The 12011-nt window shown below is 41.6% G+C and overlaps 1 protein-coding gene across 3 annotated transcripts in view; it reads left to right on the top strand.

The window, feature by feature from the left end:
- CDKAL1 (CDK5 regulatory subunit associated protein 1 like 1) overlaps positions 1-12011 on the top strand; it is a 340298-nt gene that overhangs the window by 320135 nt on the left and 8152 nt on the right. For all 3 annotated transcript variants that reach the window (XM_066624923.1, XM_066624921.1, XM_066624922.1), the window contains one exon: positions 201-365. In XM_066624923.1, coding sequence (XP_066481020.1) covers positions 201-365 — 165 coding nt within the window. The remainder of the gene's footprint in view (positions 1-200; positions 366-12011) is intronic.

The raw sequence follows: 12011 nt of genomic DNA, 5'->3' as shown, positions 1-12011 counted from the left end.
CTGGATCTCCATTTCTTCCGGGATTTCTGAGGTATATCCTTAACCAGGAAAAATGAGAGCTCTGATGCTGCATCACATTTTGGTAAGGTAGATAAAGAGTTTATCAAATTTTAAAGTGGTTCACACGAATGCTTGAGATCTAAGCTTCTGAGGGTTTCTGTATACATTGAATGAAAACTGTCTTAATCCTTCTTTTAAAGGTTCTCGTGCCAAAGAACCCTGAGATCATGGGTAAAATGGTAGAAGTGGATGTCTACGAAGCAGGGAAGCACTTTCTGAAGGGACAGCCTGTGTCAGATGCTAGAATATTCATGCCATCTGTCACCAGGCCACTAGCCAAAGGCGAGGTTTCTGGTTTAACAGAGGTGAGTAGAAGACATTTAGACATTACTGTTCTTGTACAACTGCAACTGTGCAACCATAATGATTCAAAGTTCTGCTTTTTTTAATTTTGTTCAGTATTCTTTATGTATAGATAAGGTTTTAACATTTTTTTTTACAAAATAAAAACTGAATTTAGAAGATTTTTTTGACCATTATGCTTAGCTTTGTATCTGTGCCTTGCAGAGGCAGTTGTCATTTTTTTTAATGTTATTGATGTTTAATTTTTTAAAGTATATATTCCACTTATATTTACATAATCATAGATCAACAATTTCCCCCCCTTTTTTCCCTCCCCCCATGAACAGCGACCATTAACATTAAGTATTTATATCTGCAGCCATAAGCACACCTTTTGGATTTTATCCATTATAACAGTATTGGCCCCACTCTTCCCTTACCCATCTTATATATCTCAACCATTTCTTTTTTATCTCGGTTTTCTTATCTTCCCATGTCTTATCCTGTTTCAGTATTGATACTATGTCTGATTGTATCCATTCATATAAATACCAATTCCATTTTTCCACAGTCCATTTTGATGCATCTTTCCACCCATATGCTATAACTGCATGGATAGCTAGAATCATAGCTTTGAATAAATCCTGATTATGTTTTTTTACTTTATTATTTCCCAAAACTCCCATAAATAACATTTTCCCAGAGAGCTCCAGCTTAAGGTTACATAATTCCTCCACCTTTTCAAATATCAATTGCCAAAAATCAGTTACCTTAGAACATTCCCACCAAAGATGGGCATAATAACCCATTATGACATATGACCCATTATGACATATGACAATGGACATTATGGGCATAATAACCCATTATGCCAGACCTATTAGCCTGGCAAATCAGGACTATAAAATTTTTGCAAAAATCTTAGCAAATAGACTGGAGAGACTGCTCCCAAGGTTAATAGGAGAGGATCAATATGGTTTTGTAAAGGGAAGATACATTGGATACCCTATAAGGAATATTAATACTTTATATCAAGGAAGTATTGATGGAAGGTTTGCCTTCTTGAAATTAGATGTATATAAGGCATTTGATACGTTAGATCATGGGTATTTATTTCAAGTATTAAGTAAAGTTGGTTTTGAAGGGGTTTTTTTGAATGCTTTAAAAGAAATCTATAAGGAAGGCAAAGCCATGATTAAAGTTAATGATGGTCATACTAAGGAAATACAAATTCAGAGAGGAGTAAGACAGAGATGCCCTTTATCCCCAATGTTGTTTGTCTTAGCGATGGAGCCCTTAGCTGATAGAATCAGGAATAGTATTAGAATACAAGGATATAGGGTAGGGAAGGAGGAAATTAAATTAAATTTATATGCAGATGATATGCTTTTGGTTCTTGGGAATCCTCTGGAAGCGTTGAGAGAATTAATGCTAATTTTAGAGGATTTTAAATCATACTCTGGGTTAGGGATAAATATTGAGAAATCAGAAATAATGTTGAGGATAGAGTTAAAGGAACAAGAAGAAGTAGCAAAGTTAATAGGTATGAAATTAGGAGTTAAGAGAATTAAATATTTAGGAATAATAATAACAAAGAACCCCAAAAACTTGGTGGATGCAAATTATAAAACAACATGGAGGAAGGTACAAAAAAAATTAAATCAATGGAATAATAGTTATTTAAGCATTTTGGGGAAGATAAGGGCAATTAAAATGTTCATTTTATCTAAGAAGCTATATCTATTTCAGGTGCTTCCAGAGTGGATACCCAGGAACCAATTAGTTATATGGGATCAAGAAATAAAAAATTGGGTGTTTGGGAAGAAGAAAGCTAGAATCTTAAGGAAAGTTGTATATTCACCCCAGGAAGATTTAGGATGGGGATTGCCACATTTGGAAAGTTACTATGAAGCTTTTCAAATTAAGATGTTGATGGAAATAGATGCAAAAAATTTGGATAAATGGGTGAGATGGGAAGATACATTAAATAGAGAAGGAGGTAATTTTGGAATATTTACACAGAAAGTGAAAAAGGAAATTAAAATTACAATAGGACCAAGACAGTTAGCATTAAAAGTTTGGGGGGAAATGCAACCCAATTGGATGCCAAAATTTTCTAAATGGACCCCACTTGAATTTTTAAGTGAGGAATTTAAAAACATTGAAAAAACTTTTTGGGAGAAGTTAAAGGAAAAGGGTTATTTTAGAGCAGGGGTGCTCTCAACTTTAGGGATCCTGGACCTTTAAAATTGTGTAGGAGAGATAATTTCAGCAGGTGCAGCTTGTCATCTGTGGGATGACAAGTTGCACCTGCTGAAATTCTCGCTTCTATACGTTCGTTAAAGGTCCAGCATCCCTAAAGTTGAAAGTTTGAGCACCCCTGTTTTAGAGTGAAGGATTTATACAGTCCTCAGGGGATATTGACTCCTATGCAAGAATTATTAGAGAAAGTGGGAGGAAAATACTGGTTAAGGATCTTGGCTGTATATAATATTTTAAAACAAAGATACTCCCGAGAATGAAGAGGATACTCAATTTGAAAAAATATATAGTCTTAAAGAGGATAATAAAAAGGGTATGGCAAAACAGTTATATAATTTAATGAATAAAGATAGAGACTATATGATTAGGTTAATACAAATTAAATGGGAAAGAGAGGTGGGAATGTCAGTACAGGAGATAGACAGAATAATGAAAGGAATATTGGAGATTAGAATGGAAAAATTTAGAGAATTGGAGATGAAATTAATATTGAAATGGTATAGGACACCTGCCCAGCTGGCTTATATGATTAAGGGAAGGAATTCAAATTGTTGGCACTGTAGAAGGATAGTTGTCATGTTGTTTAATTAAGTCATGATGTTAAATTTTATGGCAGTGAGGAGGAATAGTGGCCAGGGTGAACAAAGTCCAAGCATGCACACTTCCAAAAATTCCATCCACATTGATGCTTCACAGCTGAGTGTTCTCCAGGGTACTCCTCTCTTAGGGCTAGATTGGTATTCAACCTCCCCTATGTTTTGCAGACATTGAGTCAATCTTGATGCAGCAGCTGGCATTTGTGCTTGGTTCCTTTGCTGGTTAGGTACCAGAAGCAGGTCACAGAGTTCCAGGAGCTGCACTGAATTCCTTTATCCCCCAACCATACAGGCCCAGCTTGACGCTGTGCTGCCACTGCCCATGCCATACACCCCAATAAAAATTGTGCAAATCTTACCTTGCTCCTTTCCCTGCCACAGACTGTTTTGTTTGTTTGTTTGTTTGAAAAATTATATCCCATCTTTCCTAAGGTGGCTTACAAGTTCCACACTAAAATGTACAGTACATGAAAACAGTGAATAAAGTAATCAATAAAAATGATAAATTCAGTGGGGACTATTTGGACCCAAGCATTATTATAGAGGTATAGAAGGCAGACATCAATCATTACCCAAACACCAAACAAAACAAAAAAAGGAGGGAGTGCTGCTAGCATGTTCTGCACTTCCTGTTTTGTTTCAAGAGCCCGCAGGAGGAATGAGCAAGTTAAAGAGGCAGAGGGATGAATCCCCACATTCTGATCCTAAGAGCAGCTCCATCAGTGGTGAACTCAAGTCACAGCTCGATGCAAACCTCATTGCTTACATCATGGAAAGGTTGGCCATGTGATCACAATTTTAGCGTACTGGTTTTGACTATAACCTCCTTGGTACTCAGAGATGTTCTCCTTTTGGATCAACCTTACTGATAATACCAGCCATGCACTATGTTTGAACAGTAAGGGAATGTAGGGAATAATTCTCAGAGGTTGTTGTACAGTGATAAAGATGAAATTCCACTGAAGTCTGGGTACTTTCTTGAGGCATGCATGAACCTTTCTGTTAAGGTCACATTTGGTAGCCAAGAGTTTGATCCACAGGAGGTCTTTATAAATGCAGTTGGTCAGTTCTGTCCATCTGGACAGCAATTTAAACGGTAGTGTCGAGTTTGCTGGGATGTGGGTCGTAATTGAATTAGGAACCTGGGATACATGTTTGGCCAAGACTAAGACGTCCAAGCAGGAGCCAGACAGACAGTTAAAGCTTGGCAGGATTCAACAGTTTTGGAAAGAGGCTAATGAAAGAGGCAGGAGAGAGGGATAATCAAAATAAGTGGATGCACAGACACAGAGCACAGGAAGTCGCAGTAAGTGAGCTCCAGACAGAGCTGGCCTTACCATGAATCCAGTTGAAGTTGATTATTTCAGGCAGTAGAGTTTCAGGGATGGCATGTCACCCATCCAACACATGTACCCACGATGGCCTGCTAAGGAAGGAAGATAAAATGCTGCTCTTCTTCTTCCCATCCAAATATAATAGGAAATAAGGTGACAGGGAAGAGAAAGGGAGGATAAGGAGGAGCATCCTAAAATTCTCTGCTTCAAACAGCAAAATGGGCTAGCATGGAGCTCCAAGTTTGAACAGTTGGCCAGCCTGCCAGCAGCCTCCTCATACGTCCTTTTGCAAGACTACTGAAAGATGGAGGCTCAAGACACACAGTCAACTTAATCCCAGAGATACTTAATTGCAGAGTGAGCCTTACAGAGTATTCCACTGCTTGTAATTTCCTTATTCTAGTGGTTCCCAAACTTTTTAGCACTGGGACTCACTTTTGAAAATGACACTCGATCAGGATTCATCTAACTTTATGAGACTACCAGCCCAATCCTATCCTGCTCTGAGTGGCCTGTGCTGTATCCACCAGAGAGTAAGAGATGGCTGCCACGGAACTAAGAGGATTTATTTCTCTTTACCCCATGTTGCACTGCATCCACCCCAATGGGGCTACTCAGATGTGCACCAGGAAAATAATTGTTGCAAATCCACGCAGCCTGGTGTAATACCAGGCTGGCTGGGCGGGGGAGGGGTTAGGATCCAGCCTAAATTTCCCAGGCCAGTCCTACCCCCTCCTAGGTTCAGTTCACCCACCGGTCCACCCTCCCCCTGCCCTGAAACATTCCTGTTCCAACCCTCCATGCCAGCCTCCTAGGCTGGGCATGAACCTCCCTTTTGCCAGTCTGCACCTGGAGGCCAGCACGTATTCTCACACTAGCCTTCCTGTCTTACAAGGAGACACACTTCTGGGCTGATGCAAGGGACTCGTGCTGGCTGAATACCAGGCTTGGGATTGCACCCTAAGAAAAATAGTTTCACTTTACTAACCGCTCTGTTTTAACTATGGTGGCAGGGACCACCTTCTGGAGCATTTGTTGAGCTCCATGTTCATCAAATGAGGACCATTATGGTGGCCTGGAGTTCCTCTTTGCCTGGTAGAGCCAAGGCATGGTTGCTTACTAACAAATAAACGGGCATGTGTGGCTCAGTTTTGCTTTCCATAGGGTTCAAAACATTTTCCTTGACAGCTATCAGCTTATCAGTTTCACAACCCACAAAAAATTGGGTCATGACACACTACTGGGTCTTGACCCACAGTTTGGGAACCACTGCTCTGGAATTCTAATCGCAGAGAGATATTGGAATGAATTCCCAGCAGTCAGCATGGTAAACCAAAGTTTACCACTTCATAAAAAGCAGTCACATGTGGACAGCACAGAATGCGATCCATAGTTAATGACAATCTTAGCACACGTTATATACTACTGTATTCATTACAAAAACAGAAGGAAAAACCCAACTTCAGCAGGAGTGATCTCTCAGTGCAGTTTGTACCTGCTTAAGGGCCCAATCCTAAGCTTTGCACGCAGGCTCACCACTGGTGTGCACTGTTGCAAATGTGCCATAAGGCACATTTGCGGGGCCCTAGCACCAGTGGAGTGCTGGAGCTTCGCCACTCAGTGGTCGCATGAACCTCCAAGCAGCAGAGGGGGAGGTGGGGCCGTGGGGGGAGGTGGCATTCTTGGGTTGGGGGGAGGCGGAGGGACAGTAGGGAGAGGGCAAGGCATTCCAGGGGAGGGAACAGGGTGGGAGGGAGGCAGGACTGGTGGAGCTTTGCTCCACCTGATCCAGAGCCTCTGTGTCAGGCTGGCCGCCCAACACAGAGGCTCTTACATTGCGGGGCTACTCAGTTTCCCCAGGGCAGTGGTTCTCAAACTGGTGGGTCACGACCCACCAGTTTGTGCAAAGGTTCCCCCATTCCTTTAAGGGGAGGGGGAAAGAAGAGGCAGAGAAGCAATCCCCAGGATTGCATCCATATGGGGGGTGAGGGGGGTGCTTGTGACTTACTTGTGCATGTGCTTGTGAATGCAGGGCTGCAGCAGGCTGCAGGAGGGTGCAGGGACACCTGCGCAGCCCTCCACAGCACTCCCCTAAGCTTGGGACTTTCCTTGAAAGCGGGCGCAAAGCACTTCCATTTTACAGGAAGTGCTTTGCGTCCGCTTTCAGGAAAAGTTCTAAGCTTCAGGGAGCGCTGCAGAGGGCTGTGCAGGGCTCCCCGCACCCTCCTACAGCCTGCTGCAGCCCTGCCTTCACAAGCACGATTAAGTCACAAGCACCCCCCTTTGCCCCCCCCCTGTAGCGACACGATCCTGGGGATCGCGTTGCTGTCCTAGCCCCTCCCCCGCAAGAACTTACTGAGGGAGTAAAGCTCCCTCAAAGTTTGAGAACCACTGCCCCAGGGGAATGGGACGAAACCACTGCCCCAGGGGAATGGGCTGCCTGGTGAGCGCATGATGCAGAGGCAGCAATTTTTAGCACTGCTGCAACCCCGCAAACCAGGCAGCTCAGGATTGGGCTGTAAGAATGCAATTCTATAACACTTTCCTGAGAGTAAGCCCCACTGAACACAAGGAGACTTATTTCTGAGTAGGAATTCCTAGAATTGCACTTATTTTTGTTGTTGGAACTAAACCAGACCTGCCATTGTGAGGAATATGTGCCACCAATAAACCTGTAGACCAAGGACCAGCATGTGACTGATATATTTTATATTGAAAATGAGAGGTGGGCAGAAATAATGATTAAAAACAACAGGAAATCTGTTGCTTTCACTGTATAAGCTGTGATGCTAATGTAAGTAGGTTGCAGAGTTTTCACATGTGTTGCTGTCCTGTTAGTTCTTTATGGCTGGTCCCCTCCTCCACTGGATGCAGAGTAACAATCAGGATCTGAATTCCAAACTGGTGTTTCCGAACCCTTTGGCTGGGGAAGTTGCTCTTTCAGATAATTAGATATTTATGCTTTGTTCATTGCAAAGTTTTAAAAGCCCCATTTACCTTCCTAGACCTTGAACTGCAGTTCAGTAGAAGATCATATTCAGAGAAATAACAGCTGTGTAGCGTCTGCTTGAAATCCCAGTGGTGTGGAGATTGCTTCTCATGGCAAGCTGTCATTACGTTGCTGTTTGCCAAGTGGATCCATTACCTGCCAAGTAGATTTCACCATACCACAATAAACGAAAAATTATTCGATGCTAAAAATGATTTTGCATTGCTGTGGTGATCCTGGCATATCTGGAAGGCAAGTAGTTGCGCCTAAGTGGCTCACCATGTCAAGGAGCCTCTTCTCAGGTTGGATTGAGTCTGAACACTTGGTGGCTTTGTAACTATGTGAATTGGGCACCAGCCAGTTTGGGAATTGCTTACTTCCTTACACTGCTACTTGCTTACAGTGACTGCAGAATTATAGAAAGCTTAGTTTGGTACATAGTCCCCAACCTGTCTTGCTAAAGAATGCCTCTAACCACTAGGGCAATGACTTAGGTGGGCCCTTACTTAGAGTAAATGCTCAGCAGTACCTGAAAGTAGCATGCGACTAGTTTTTATTTTCCATATAGATAAATTACAGCAGGGGTCCCCAGATTTATTACTGTAGCAACCCACTGCGTTGTCCATGGTAGATCTGGGGCCTGTTGAGACCAGGAAGCCCCAGAGTAAAATGGCACACAACCCAGAAGTGACTTCCAGGTTGCACCAGCATGCAACCCGCTTCAGTGGCTGAGTCACACCACAGTTCTCAAACCAACCAGGGGGCCATGACCTGATTTTTGAACCAAGAAGTGGCACGATGCAGCCAATGAGGCAGGTCTCATGCCACAACAACCTGGAAGCAACTTCTGGGTCTTGCACCATTTTACTCTTCAGTTTCCTGGTTGCAGCAGGCCCATGACCCACCAAAAATCAGGTGGCAACCCACTAGTCAGTCACAACCCAAACATTGGGAAACACTGGACTAGAGAACTCATTTTAAATTTTAGCTCAGAAATACTTTGTAAATTTTTGGCATCCACCTTTAACATGTAGCATATGCCACAGAGGTACAGGAAGAAAATAACTTTATGAAGACAAACAGATTGAAGTTGCTAATATTTTTGCTGTGAAATTGACAGTTCCACTGGTAGAGAGAATAAGGAATGGTTTGACACACGGCAAGGAGTTCAACTGACCTATATCTTAATCTTTAAAAGCATGTTTTAGTGTTGTGTTTTTACACTATCATTTAAAAACTCGGTCAGAAATTTTTAATGTCAGAAACATCAGTACCAGCACCGTGTTGCCAGGGGCTCTGAATCAGAGCTCTGCAGTGGGCCTCCCTTAGCACTCCCTGCTTGCCTCCTGTGAGACACTTACCCCTACTGTTGGGATGGAGGGTTCAGAGTTTTGCCTGACCAGTACCCAGCCTGGCTGACCCAAGATACATAAATTCTAGAAAAGATCCCATTTACTTGATGCTATATCAATCATCTAATCTTGTGTTAATGCAAAAGAAAGAGGAGGATCTTTAGCCATTTGGGTTCATTCCCTGAGATTTATTTTTTTAACATGAATGGTTGGATGTAACCCAAAATTGTGTAGATTGAAACTGGAACCAGCAGCTGGGTTCCTTTCTGTTTAAAAATCTACAGGCCATATTAGGTTGAATAAGTCTTAGAAACATAGCTATGACATCTGCAGTTATAAAAATCATGCCACATCTTGAAGCATGTTTTGTATCCAGTGGTCAAAAAGGATGTTCATTTTGTTTTGTTTTTAAAATATCTTTCATGGAGGTTTAGTTAGGAGAGAGTAGCTTTTAATGATCCCTGGGAAAAGATAATGGGTTATCTTGAAAGAATCCAGCTGCATCATCAGACAAGAATACTACCAGTCTGAGATGCCTTCATGAGAATTCTCAAATTGTATATAAAAATAGCAAGTTTTTGCATGTTCATTTTCGGTGATCGTCCTCATTCCCTCATTCAAACCTGAAATGCTCACACACTGGAAATAGCTGCATCTCTGGAATTAATTTTTCTTTGGGTTTGGTTTGCATTTCATTATAACTCACTCCATGTGTTTATTAACCTTTGGATGAACCAGTTCTGCCTGAATTCTACATTTACCATTAGTACGATTTTTTTTCATGGCCTGCTTCTTGAATTCTCTCCTAGTTTGGCTTTCATTGTCAAGGTTAGAACAGACAACCAAAAGAAAATAAAACTTTCAGTATAGATGAGTTTGTTTCTGTTTGAATGCTGGGAGGATTGCACCTCTACAAAGAGCACAAAAGCATATAGTCAGTTACATTAAACTTGGAGCTGATTTGGGCCATTTATTTATTTATTTGGGCCAATCTATTTATTTATTTCAAAAATTATAAGCCATTTTTTCTGTTATCGGAAAACATTTTCTCTTGGTTAACACTTTCACTGTTCAATCCACATTTTTGTATACAAGTCATACCTCGTTATCTACTGATTTGGCATCCACTGATTTGACTCACCACTGATACCCGGATCCACCTTTAAATGCCTCCTAACAAAAAACACCAAAATCCAATTTCCAACCTTCACAAAGTTAAACCAGGCTGACTGGAAGCTTCTCGGGGTTAAAGATAGCTTTAAAAACTGACTTCTGGGAATCTTACTCCTCCGTTGTCGCCCCAGAATGCATTGGTATAGGTGTTAAACCTCATTCAGCCACTAGATGGGGTGAATAATGGAATCTAATTGAATAATTTCATTCAATTAGATTCCATTATTTCATTAATAATTTAATTCAATTAAATTCCATTATTTACCCCATCTAGTGGCTGAATGCAGTATAGCATCTATACCAATGCACAACGGAGGAGCAAGAAACACAGAAAAGGTCTTTAAAGCTATTTTTCTACTGATTTGGTATCCACTGATTTTTTTATGCACTGAGGGTTCCAGAATGGAACCCCAGTGACTAATGAGGCATAACCTGTACCTTGTTGCCACCCGCCCCATTTCCAGGCTTATCAGCAGTTGTTACATATGAAGGAGCCAAGTGACCATATCTACTATGTTAATGTAACTGAAAACCTATTTTGCTCCTGGTTAAAGAAGTTTGTGCCAGATACAGTTGGCATCCTTGATAATACAAGTTTCTCATAGGTGACAGTTCACACACAAAAAAATAGCTTCCTCATTTGACGAAATCTGATCTCTGACGTGAGTTCATCAGTTCAAACAGATTGAAAAGGCACATGATTCAGTTCAGGATTGACTGCATTATAAGTCCCAATGATTTCAGTGAGTGCTTGACTTGGTCTGCATTTTTGCAGGAAGGGCAACTAGTTAACAATGAAAGTGCATGAGCCACTGCAGGCAGGCTTTTTAGCAACAAATTCTGTGGTATATATCAGATATCTCTTGTCCATGGAAGGTAAGCCAGCATGTGGTTTGCAGTGATCCATGAAACTTTATGTAGCTTATTGATGGGGAGATTCAGCAATTTTCAGTGTTGGCTCATGAGCACATACTATTTTTATACTATGCCTTAGAGCAGGGGTCTCCAAACTTTTTGGCCAGAGGGCCACATCAAATATCTAGCACAGTGTTGAGGGCCGGAAAAAACAATTTGAATATAAAATTTATATAAATAAATTAGAGATGGAACTTAGATGAGTGACTAAATGAACGAATGGGCTCATTCATTCAACCTCTCTGGCCCTTAGAACACCCTCCAGATGCAACCAGAGCATAGTTCCATTCATGTTCGGCCAAGTGGGCCAGAGGCTTTCAGGGGACAAGAGGCTGGCCATGGGCCAGATAGAGGCTTGCCACGGGCCAAATCTGGCCCCTGGGCCAGGGTTTGGAGACCCCTGCCTTAGAGGGCAAAACTGAAATATCATGGACGGAATGGTCTATGCTGGAAAGAAGTGGGTTTTTGGTGATATTTAATGCATATGTATTATTCATTTAAATTATTTTTTCTTAAGGTTCAGTCTTTGTGGTAGAGAGGCATATTACCGTGCTGACTTGCTCAGCTACTGCTTCTTTTGAAATGTCTGTCACTTCTTTATTAAGTCCTATTAGAGGGCACACAATAAGCTAGGTTCACAAGCTAAAGATAGTCTTTGTTTCAGCTGACTTCTGTGGGGCAGAGCACACAGGTAAAGCAGCATTTCTCCCTGCGGGAAAAGGCTTGGATAATAATATTGTGATATTTTGTATATAGTCCCTCCTATCGAAAATCCAGAGGGATCTTGATATGATTGTGAAGATCTCCAAATAGCATAACCCCTATTTCTCATCTCCCAGCCCCATGAAAAACACAGAAATTCCACTTAACACAGAAAAGAGAAAAAAAATAATGTCAACAAATGCACTAGAGCAGCCAACCTTTAACTCTCCTTCCAAACTCAACCAGACTTCTTAATGAAACCCACCCACATAATATAATCCTCCCCAAACCACCCAGGAAATAAAAAAGACCCACACCCCATGGGACTGCTCATCCCAACCATGTG

Source organism: Tiliqua scincoides, chromosome 4, assembly GCF_035046505.1.
Source record: "Tiliqua scincoides isolate rTilSci1 chromosome 4, rTilSci1.hap2, whole genome shotgun sequence".
Taxonomy (NCBI): domain Eukaryota; kingdom Metazoa; phylum Chordata; class Lepidosauria; order Squamata; family Scincidae; genus Tiliqua; species Tiliqua scincoides.
The sequence above is the reverse complement of the archived record's forward strand: the minus strand, read 5'-3'. Positions and strand labels throughout refer to the sequence as shown.